At 33.1% G+C, this 12,131-nt stretch overlaps 1 protein-coding gene and 1 pseudogene across 1 annotated transcript in view; one reads left to right on the plus strand and one right to left on the minus strand.

Annotated features, from left to right (window-relative positions):
• Positions 1-6,063: 6,063 nt before the first annotated feature.
• On the minus strand, positions 6,064-6,812 carry LOC123807709 (annotated as a pseudogene).
• Positions 6,813-10,656: 3,844 nt separating this feature from the next.
• ADAM2 (ADAM metallopeptidase domain 2) overlaps positions 10,657-12,131 on the plus strand; it is a 92,597-nt gene continuing 91,122 nt past the window's right edge. Inside the window, exon 1 of the mRNA XM_045821797.1 lies at positions 10,657-10,706. Coding sequence (XP_045677753.1) covers positions 10,657-10,706 — 50 coding nt within the window. The remainder of the gene's footprint in view (positions 10,707-12,131) is intronic.

Raw genomic sequence — 12,131 nt, forward strand, 5'->3', positions numbered from 1 at the left:
AAAAATAGTTTAAATAGTGTATTTCAGAAATTGAAAGTAGGACAAAGAATGCCATAAAAACAGGAGCTGGTGAAAAAGTAGTTACAATGTATAACTCAAAACAAAACAAATTGAATATGTAATTATAGTTGTAATACATTGAAAAGTAAAAAGAACGTATGTCACCATCTGGTAGGGAATCAAAAATTGTTAAATAAAAATTAATTGACTAAATTTATCAGAAAATACACATATTTCAGATTGGATTTAACACTATATAAAACACATAAATTACAAGGAAATACAGGTCTAACATAAAAATAAAAAATTATACAAAACAAATTATAAGTAATAATAAGCTTGTGTAACCATATTTTTATACAGCTAAATAATCTTTAAGACAACACAGAAAAAAGTATAAAAAGACTATTAATAGGGTTGGAACAGTAGAGATAGCAATATATAGAAAGGAATTTTAAAAAATAAATAAGACAATAAATAAATGTGTCAACAAATTTGAAAACCTTGAGGAGATAAACAATTTTTAGAAAAATAAACTCATGGGAAAAGGGTAAACAAGAAATGACCAAGACTTAAAATATTTGAATTTGTATATAAAAGTCTCTTTCTAATAGTATAACTAAATAGTAAATTATAAGTAGAATTGAATTAAAGAAGGATGGCTAGTAATACCTTTTCTATTCAACATTATATTTGACATTATAACCTAGGAGTACAATAAGGAAAACAAAAGACTCAAATATGAACATAAGGAGAAATTTAGAATGATAAAGAGAGAAAACACATGCAAGCATATGTATTTACATACATAATAAATTATAGTTATTGGTAAATGACATTATTATAAAGCATGCTTATTGTAAAAATACACATATACATATACACACATATACACAATACACACACTTTTGCTAAAAATATGAGTTACTTATCAATAAATGTTATTTATAAGGTAAAGACTTTCTTTGTAAAATTTTGTTGAACCACTGGTAAAAGTGGAGCGATAGATCATGTTGGCAGTAGAGAATACTCAATATATTCTAAACTTAATTTTCACCAAATCTGTAGATTGACTACAGCTCCAATAAGGAATTTCATGGAGAATTGCAGGTTGATTTTAAAATTCTTATGTAATGCTAACAGGTCAAAAGTTGTTTACTTTGAAGAGTAAAGGGGTGACACATCGAAGTATATTTTAAAGTTTTAGCAATTAAAGTAATATGGTATTATTTAAGGGCAGAGAAATTAGTGGAACAGAATAGAGTGCCTCCAAAATACCCATACACAGGAGAAACTTTTCAATGCAATGTTAGCATTAAACTCATTGGATAAAGAATGGACTGGGTAATAAATGGTGAAGGCACAGCTGGATGACACCATAGAATAATAATAATAAACTGTATACCATATTAATGTCACATTAACACCAAAAACATTTAAGATAATTTAGATGCATTCATTTGAGAGTAAAGTACTAAAAATTTAGAAGACAAAACAAAAGGTTATTTTTAGGACTTTATAATGGAAAGGCTTCAACCAGAGGGGGAGAAAAACAAATTTTTAAGTAAAACATTGAGGAATATCTAGATTTAAATATATAAATACATAGCTACCATTAACAAAGTAAAAAACGTTCCAGTCTCACAGAAGAAATTTGAAATCCTTGTAATACACAGAGTATTCAGACCATATCAATAACTCATACAAATCAATAAGAATGGGTAACAAAAAAAACAAATTTACAATTTGAGACATTTACAGGGAATTGCCAAATAAACACAATAGGATAGGTAGTATCCTATATCAGCAACAGCAAAAATTAAATCTAACAAAACAAAATGTGATTAGAGCATATGAACAGAAGGCTAATACTTACTATGAATTAAATGTCTACATTTGCACAATGAGTTTAGAAATTTTATATTTCAAGTGAAATTGCACTACTACTTAACTTTCATTTAAAAAAAAAGTCCACTCATAGGTTTAATTTGACATATACCTAGAAACATGCATAACACAATATGTCCAAGATTATTGGAGCATTGCTTAAAATAGTGAAAAATGGAACTAAACACAATCAACAAGATAGATACATAAACTGTGCTGTATTCAGTTATACCACAATGAAAATAAATGATAAAGCTACATGTTTTAATGATGATGATGACAGCAAATGTTTGTATGTGTTGTGCTTACTATGTCTGAGGGAGGGTTTTAAGCACCAGGGGTAGTCCAGCAATGAAATATATAAATTGAAGAAGGATTACATTTATTTAAAGTTAATACTTATGTAAAACAAGACTATTACTTAAATAAAAACTGTAATTAGTATAAACATAAAAAGTATGTATAGGAAAATAAACATAAAATCTAGGATATATAAAACACATAGCTAATGTGTAAGAAAGGGAAGTAACTAGAAGTATTTAAAAGTATTTTCAAATACTTGTAATGTTTTTATTTTTCAAAATAGTAGCTGGTGACAAGGAATTTTATGTAGTTTTCCTTAATGTTTATTTGCCAAAAAATGGAATAATTTAAAATAACAGTTAATTGAGGCTTATAAAGAAGTTCAAATGCCTTCTTAGAAAATATCCATAAAGTTGAAATATTGAAAACCTTTCTCCTGAAATCAAGATAGAAACCAAGATACACCCTATTACATTTTCTATTTATCATTGTTCTGATCCAATGCAATAAAGAGAGAAAACAACAAAAATTTTTAAAGCCATGATAATTGGAAAGAAAGAAATAACACCATCATTATTTGTAGGTAAAATGATTGTAAACAAGATAAAATCCAAAATAATCTAGAGAAAATTAGAAATAATACAATATTTAGTAAATTCTCTGGAAACAAGATCAAAATAGAAAAATTAATTGTATTTCTATTCTACAAAGCAAAAATATAAAATGGAATTTTTAAAAAGTTACAGCTTACACCGCACAAAACTTAGAATCTAAATAAATCTCACAAAGATAAACAAAATCTCCTCGTGAGAAGACAGTCAAACAAGATGAGAAGAGTTAAAGACCTAAATAAGCTGAATGCACCCCATGCCCATGCACTGGAAGACCTGCACTGTAAAGATGTAAAGGCTCTGAAAATAGACGTATAAAGATTAAATTGTCCATTTGTTAGATATCATTCCCTAATCCTCATATTAACAAAATAGATCAACAAGTATTGCATCTATACTTGAAACAGACCACATAAAATCTATAGATATTATACACTATGTGATGCTAATTCCTTGCTTTACTATATAAATTTTCATTGAGTAATTTAGTTATACTCTTCCATGTTAAGCATAAATTTTATAATGGTGTCAATCTTTATTTAGATACAGCTATTGGATAAAAATAATCACTTTTTGATATTTTATTTTATTGGGTTAATGTAAAAGTTAACAGATAAGAAATTACACAAATCATTTTATTCTACAACTTCTCTTATGAAAGTGATTATTTGACTATCAAATTCCATCAAAATGCACTAGTGTTAAATTATACATTGTTCTTTTTATTGTACTAGTGTGCTTTAAAATGTAATTATTGTCAGTATAAAATGATAGTATTCCTTCCTAATATTTTTCTCATTTTTCTTTGCCTTTTTAATATACTCTCTGCTAGGTGTCTTACAACATTGTAATTGATGGGCAAACATACACTATGAACCTGATGCAAAAGTAGGTGATGTATATTATTTCATCATCTGTCTTTGTTCTACTTATAATTATCATTTATAATAATCTACAATGTCATTATTTTGCATTAAGTGTTTCTAGTTACTGGTTTTTCATGGTCTTTTATCCTTTAACAAACTGAGAAGTCTGTGTAAATAAATCTTGAATCTATATACTAACTAACAGAATTCATAGTGTAAGCTCCCATCTTCCTCCTTCATGTAAAACCAGATTTCTTTTTTGGTTATCCATGTGTTTCATGGGGGATGAATTTGGGTAATTTTCTATTTTTATCAAAACATAAATATGACTTTTTTTTAAGTTTCTATCAATTCAACTCTATTTAAAAGAACATAAAGGATTTTCAGGTGGAAAGAATAATAATAAATTTTTTAAAAAGTTTACATACTATGTCAGAATGTCTTAAGGAGTCAGTATAATTGTAATTAATCAAAGTCAATTCCATGCCAGCTGATAGGTAGTTTGGGGAAAACAAGCACAGTATGCTATGGAATAAAGAAACATCAAAATTGTAATGGTCCTTTCTAAAATAAGAATAGACATACAATCGTAGTAACAGGCAGAAGTCTGCAAGTGAGGTTACCAAATCAATACACAAGTAAGGAATATATCTGCATGATTTCTAGAAATCATAGTTGCAGTCCTTTCCTACATTGCAAAGCTTGGGAAATGCTTTCTGAATGTAAGATGGATAATACTAGTTTGGAGGATAATATTGAAAACTGACTGAAAATTACTTCTTCCTGAAGAAAAAAAAAAGCTGCATTTTATTTAGTTTATTATTTTAGTATTTTCTTTTTTAATTGAATTTATTGGGGTCACATTGGTCAGTAAGATTATATAGCTACATTTTAACACAAAATATATGGGAAAGAGCTAGATAGAATCCCACAGTCAGCAGTTATTTGGGAATGCCAAGTGATGGGCAGGAGAGGTAGCCAATGGCCAGGCCTAAGGCATCCTATGAATAACTGTCAGTATCACAGACACAATATGTATTGAATATTTAAAATATTTGTAAATATGTAAAGTATTATTGCTTAGAAATATAAGAAGACCTGAATTAAAATGCAATATAGCTGTTGATTTTTAAGCTCCTTTTTATATTCGGAAAAAAAGGCATATAATATAAAATATAAGTAATGATGACATAGTAATCATGAATCACATATTACACTCACTACAATTAAAGCTCTTCTTTATTTGCACACAAGCAATCAAAGCACATTTCAACAAAAAGCAATCACATACTAGAACACAGTTTTGAAGAAGACCCACGTTCTCAATAGAATTAGAGCACAATTCCCAATGTTTAATCAAAAAGCACCAGCTCTTTAGAAATTAATTAACAGTCACTGTAATGCTTGGCTTTGAAAAATTCAAAACATTCATACCAAGTATCAATAAAGTAACTGCAAATAGACTATTAAATACAAGTTTTTAGAAATTACCAAACCTATAATCATAGTAAATACAAAGCTTTTTCTGTTTTCACATTTTTATATGCAACAGATGAGAGTAAAAAGAGTAACACTGGGGTAAGGAGGAGCCAATAAAGTGTTGCCAGGTAGCCCCTGTGGTAGGGTCCAGAAGCCTTCAGTGACCATGGTTACTGGTTTGCCTCAAGCCCTGGCAGTCCCCACTCAGGGTATTTTGGTAGCTAGTTAGTTTCAGGCTTAGCCAACAGTTGACACATGAACAGGGTGATACCATTATGCTCTCAACAGAGTATGAGGCTCGGGCTATCTGCAGAACTAGCATCAATCTGTCCCCTTGTCACAGCAATTTGGCAATCCCCAAGGGCCTGTAAACATGAAATTAGAACAACAGGGATCTATTTTATCACATTGCTCAACGGTGTTCTTGCCAAACTCAGGAATAGTTCCAGATTAGTGTATTGAGAGTAATACTCATTCCAGTGAGTACTCTGATCATCTTGTAAGATGCTATAGTTTGTTATACGCTAGTCATGCTTTCTTTTGTTGTTGTATCTCTAAAATTCTGTGATTTTTCAATTTGAGCATTAATATCCTCAATTCAATTCAATTCTGGAAACTTTCTGTCAATTTTTAAATTTAATATTCCTTTCCCCCTATCCTATTAGGAATACTAATACAATTAGTATTTCTGGATAGAATTAGTATTAGTAATAGAATTAGTATTAGTATGTTTCTGAAATGCTGCAGAACACAGATTGGGGCTTCTTATTGATGTAAACTTGGGTGAATGATCCTTTTGTTCTTACAAGTAAGCAATTCCTGACTTACTTATTCTATCATGTGTGTTTCTAATATACTCTTTTACATTCCCCATCATTCTTTTAAAAATGTTTGATCTTATTTCTTTATTTCTTATTTCATTTTTTACTGGACTCAGACTTAGAGGTAGAAGCTGTCAGAGAGGACAACCTATGTCTCTTGGTCATCCATTCCTGGCACTTTTTTCTTTGGTCTTCATTCTCTTGGCCAAAAGTTTTGCACATTCTGCAATCTCTTCCTTATTTTTCTTAGCCTATCATTTCTTTACAGCAATATGCTGACATTTGTACTGCAAAATGCATGGAGTAACAAAATGCTGAATCTTCAGTCCTTTGGTCCTAGGTTTTTTACCTTCTTTGCTTAGGGGGTTTCTCACAACATATTGGTGGACCTCATCACCTTTGGAGAGATTGAAAAGTTTGTGGATTCTGCTAGCTCTTTTGGACCCTTGGTGATGAGTCATAGTAGTATCAGTGAGCAGCCCAAGAATATATTTCCCCTTTCTCTTTACAATGACCAAGTTGAGAATACTGAGATTGGTATCCACAATGCAACCCCTGAACAGATTTGTGCTTTCTTTCTCCAGTCATCCCCACTCTATGACAGGAATATCCCTTACTCAGGAGAAGGGACATATGGCCATGGGTCAGGACACCTTACTTCATGGGAAAGATTTGTTTGTTGTTTCCACCACTGATTTGAACCCCGTAACCCTTCCATTCTTCCCCCCATAGTGTCAGCAGCAACTTCTGTGGCCATAGGCTTCTCATAAAAGGTATGAAGTTTGTGTTCATTGTCACTTCAATGGCTGGCAACCAGTGGCTGGGAAAGAAATGTTCAGGTTCATTCTGAAGCAGCTGACCACCTCTCAGGTGCTACAAAAAAAGTGGCTCTTATTATTCTTATTATACTTGATTTGTTCTTTATTATGGGTAATTTTCTCAGATTTTAATTTACACTTTATGAAAATATGTCTGGTTTACTTTTAAGAATTTTTTCAATCACTACTTTTTATGTATCTCCTATGTAAAGATACATATTTATGCTCTGAAAATCTTTTGTATGGCTTCTTTCCTGTTTTTTTTCTTTTGAATGTGAAATCTATTCTAAATTAGAGTTTCATTGTTACTTAATTATTGTTATTTCTCTCCATCAGACTTCTCCCTATTTTCAAGCTCTGGATTTTTGTACATGCTTTTAACTATTGTTGACAAATTCCTACTGGACGTTATCTTCCATGAGCTTTCCTGACCTTACTTGGATTGTGGAGGCTTCTCTTTGAGGGTGGTTTTACGGATAATTTTGCTTGATCTCTGTTGGGTTAATTTGCTAAGTCCAGTTTGCTCATCCTCTCAAGGTTTCAGCAATGATGAGGGTTTAGGTAATTTATTCCCCATCTGCTTGAGATGTAGTTGAGAGTTTTCATTTCTGAGTGTGATGTTTCTACTTTGGTCAGTACTGGGTGAGTAGCTACCTTTTACCTGTGGCCTGTGGACAGCAGGTATCAATTTTTCTCCTTCTTGGTCATGACTGATAGAGAATATTTCTAGATCTATGCTCTTTCTTGAAAGGCTCACATGATCTCATACTAGGGACACTTGTTTCAAAAAATGTGTTCTATGTTTGGGACCAGAGGGATTGAAGCACCTCTGGTACTTCATGCTTCATTATGCTTCTGAAGGCATAATTCTGGTCCAGTTTCTGTCTGTTTGCTGTGTCACCTGATCACAACTCTGTTAGCAGTAGCACAGGTTTTTGTTTGATCTACTTCTTTGATCATTATCTTTGAAGGAAGAGTCAGTACATTTGTTGAGAAAAAGTACTCCAATTGAAGAGTACTCCATCTTTTTCTGGTTTCTGAAATGTTGAATGTTTAGTAATGCTCATCTGTGAAACTACCTTCACCTGAAATTCTAGTTTAGAAACTTTTTTACTATTGATTTAATTTCTCTAAAGGTTTTATGATCATATAGTTTTTCTTTTTGAGTCTACTTTTATACATTATATTTTCTAAGTATTCCTTCATTTCAATTTAACACTTCAAATTTTGGTTCATAGTATTGTCTTAGTTTTTCAAAAACTGCTATTTCCAATAATAGTTATTTCATCCCTGTTTTATTTTTCCTTTGCCAAATCACACCATAATTTTGTGAAATTAATAACTGTTTCATGAACTAGTTTTTGTTTTGTTGACCATCTATATTGAATGGTTTTTATATTATTTCTTGCTTTGTTAAATTTCTTGGTGTTATTTTGATCTTTGTTTTCAACTTCAAATGAATTCTAATTACTCATCAACCATTTTTATTTTCTAGTTACATAAAAATCTAGTTTAATTTAAAGCTATTTTCCCCCTAAATACTATTTAGCTGCCCATCACATCTTGGATATGTAGAATTTTCTCCAGTTTAACATTAGCAAGTATATTCTGGTTTATTTCTTAATTATATTTTATTGATTATGCTATTATAGTTGTCCCAATTTTTCCCCTTTGTACCCTCCATCCTCCATGCCCCATTCCCTCAGGCAATCCCCACACCATTGTCCATGTCCATGGGTCATGCGTATAAGTGCTTTGGCTGCTCTATTTCCTATACTGTACTTTACATCCTCATGGCTATTCTGTAACTTCCTATTTGTACTTCTTAATCTCCTCACCTCTTTACCCATTCCTCCACACCCTGCCCAATCTGAAAATCACCAAAATGATGTCTGTATCCATGATTCTATCTCTGTTCTTCTTGTTTGCTTTGTTTTTTTAGATTCAATTGTTGATAAATATGTATGTATTGCTTTTTTATTGTTCATGTTCCTTTTGTTTTAATCTTCTTTTTCTTAAATAATTCTCTTTAATGTTTCATATAATAATGGTTTGGTAATAATGAACTCCTTTATTTTTTTCTTGTCTGGGAAGCTCTTCATCTGCCCTTTGATTCTAAATGATACTTTTGCTGGGTGGAGCAATCTTGGCTATAGGTCCCTGCTGTTCATGACTTCGACTATTTCTTGCTAATCCCTGCTAGCTTGCAAAGTCTATTTTGAGAAATCAACTGACAGTCTTATGGGAACTCCCCTGTAGGTAACTGGTTTTCCCTTGCTGCTTTTAAGATTCTCTCTTTATCTTTGAACTTTGGCATTTTCATTATGATGTTTCTTGGAATGGGCCTCTTTGCATCCATCTTGTTTGGGCCTCTGTGCTTTCCTGGACTTGCATGTCTATTTCCTTCACCAAATTAGGGAAGCTTTCCTTCATTATTTTTCCAAATAGGTTTCTAATTTTTTTACTCTTTCTCTTCTCCTTCTGGTACCACTATGATGTTGGATCTCTTGAAGTTGTCCCAGAGGCTACTTACACTATCTTAAATTTTTTTTAATTCTGTTTTCTTCTTGTTGTTATGATTTCTTCTTCTTCTTCTTCTTCTTCTTCTTCTTCTTCCTCCTCCTCCTCCTCGTCCTCCTCCTCCTCTTTCTCTTCCTCCGCCTTCTCCTTCTCTTTTTTGCTTCTTTATGTTCTAAATCATTGATTTGATTCTTGGCCTCACCCACTGTACTATTTGTATTCCCATAAACTATTATTTATTTTAATTAGTGAATCCTTTGTTTCTGACTGGATCTTTTTTATGCTGTTGAGGTCCTCACTAAGTCCCTTGAGCATCGTTATCCAAGGGTGTCCAACCTTTTGGCATCTCTGGGACACACTGGAAGGAGAAAAGTTGTCTTAGGACACATATTAAATATATTGCAACATGTGATCACAAAAAATATCATAATGTTTTAAGTAAACTTATGATTTTGTGTTGGTTCACATTCATAGCCATCTTGGGCCATTTGCAGCCCCAGAGCCAAAGGTTGGACACCCATAACAGTGTTTTGAACTCTGCATCTGATAGATTGCTTATCTCCTTTTTGTTTTGTTCTTTTCCTGGAGTTTTGAGCTATTCTTTCATTTGGGCCATGTTACTTTGTCATCTTATTTTGGCAGCTTCCCTGTGTTTGTTTCTATGTATTAGCTAGAGCTGTTAGGACTCCCTGCCTTGGTGGAGTGGCCTAATGTAGTAAGTATTCGGTAGGATCTAGTGGCACAGCCTTTCCTACCATCCAACCTGGGTACTCGAGGTGCACCTTTCATGTGGGCTAAGTATACCCTTCTTTCGTAGTTGAGCTTTGATTGCTGTTGGAAAGTCAATGAGAGGGATTTACCCAGGCTTATCAGTTGCAAGGACTGGCTGTGATGACTGACCACCAACCTCCACCCTCCATGGAGGGTCAGTTGTGCAGGGTCCAGGTGGTGGTGCTCTGATATGGTCTGTAGTTGTCCACTGGGTGCACAGGCCCTGGGATTTCCTGGATGGTACAGGCCAAGGACAGCCCACACCTGTGTTCTGCCCAGGGCCACCCCTCCTGGGCTATAAAGCAATCTGAGAAAGCTGTCACTTGTGCTGGGCTTGGAGATTCCCAGGTAAAGCCAAGCTATGAATTGAGTCTGGCTGCTGCTAGTGCTGGGTCTGGGGACACTTAGAAAGAGGTATGGAGACTGTGGACTCACTGAGACCTGCTGTTGTTTGTTTGAGAGGATTTAGGAAGTTGTAAAGCATGAGCCAAGACCAGCCATTCATATGGAAAAGTCTCTGTTAATGGCTTGCATAAATTGGAGGATCTCCAGGGTGGGGCAAACAGTGTTACCCTGATAGATGGATTCTCTATGTGGCACCCATCTGGCAGCTCTGTTGCTCTTCAGCAGGTGGGTTCAGAAAAGGGACAATTGCCTCTGCCCATCTTTCTGTCTGAGAGAAAGCTATTCTCCAGCTCTCACATTGATGCCAGACTCTCCAGTTCCTCACTATATGCCACTGGTGCCTTTCAAACTGCTACTCCAGTGCTGGAGCTCAGATGGAGTGAGTCTGATTAATCTGTGTGTGGGGTTTTAAGAGGAGGTGCTTGGGACTCCAGAAGTTACTTTCATTGACTCAGCCCTGCTTGTTTTTGCAGCCAGAAGTTTTGGGAGCTTATCTTCTTGGTTCTGGAAACCTGGGCTCAGGGGCCTCTCGTAGGGCTGGGACTCCTCACTTCTAAGATATTCCTCCCAAATTTTTATCCACCATGCATGGATGTGGGAGCAGCCCATTTCATTCCCTCCTACCAGATTGAGTGGATGCTGTTTCTTTAATATCTTAGTTGTAAGGCTTCCATTCAACTCGATTTCTGATGGTTCTGAGTGATGGCTGTTCTATAATTTAGTCGTAATTTTGATGTGGTTGTGTCAGGATGCAAGCCGTGTTTATCTCTGCCACCCATCTTCACTGGAAGTGCTCCCATTTTCTACTTTTTATAACATTTCTTCTTTGGCCCATAAATTATTTCATTTCATCTTGGTGTCAATACATGTGGCAATTTCTAATTATTATGTCTAATAATTTTTATCACAGAATATTCTCTGATTTTAATCCCTTAAGAGTGTTGAGGCTTTTTTGAGATGTAATATATATTCACTTCTTATAAATGTTCTGTATGTACTAAAAAATGGTATATATTCTACAATTGTTCTTACAATGCTTTTTAATCATAAAATTCTTCCATATCCACACTGATTTTTCTATTTATTTTGTTCCTTTGTAATATATATGTGTTATGATCTTCTGTAATAATTTTCAAATTAACCAGTTTCCTTGTATTCTCTAAATTTTGAATTATACAGAGTAGGGCAAAAGTAGGTTTAAAGTTGTTTGTATGGGAAATAATACAATAATTAATAAATATACTTCAAGAATAAACTGCTAGTATTCACAACTGTAAATCTACTTTTGCCCATCCTGTACATTTTTGAGATTGTAAGCATTTTAAATAAAAATTTTAACATTATGTAGTGATTTTCTCATAATTAGTATCTTAAATTTTATATATTTGATAGGTATATAATTACATTGGCTTTTTTTGTTTAGTATTTGTTAACTATGTATTTACTACTTTCCCCTTTTAATTTTTATTTAGTCTAGAATTTTTAAATCAAGCTTTAAATTCTATCTTTTAATACAGTTTAAGTTAACATGTTTAGTTTGTAGTTATATATTTCATATTTTAAAATAAATTATTGTTTACATACAGTCATGAATTTAAGCTACATTTTTCTTCTAATGGTTTTTATTGTTTTCACTTTCATATTTAGTGC

Source organism: Phyllostomus hastatus, unplaced genomic scaffold, assembly GCF_019186645.2.
Source record: "Phyllostomus hastatus isolate PE091 unplaced genomic scaffold, TTU_PhHast_1.1 phas_scaffold_46, whole genome shotgun sequence".
NCBI lineage: Eukaryota > Metazoa > Chordata > Mammalia > Chiroptera > Phyllostomidae > Phyllostomus > Phyllostomus hastatus.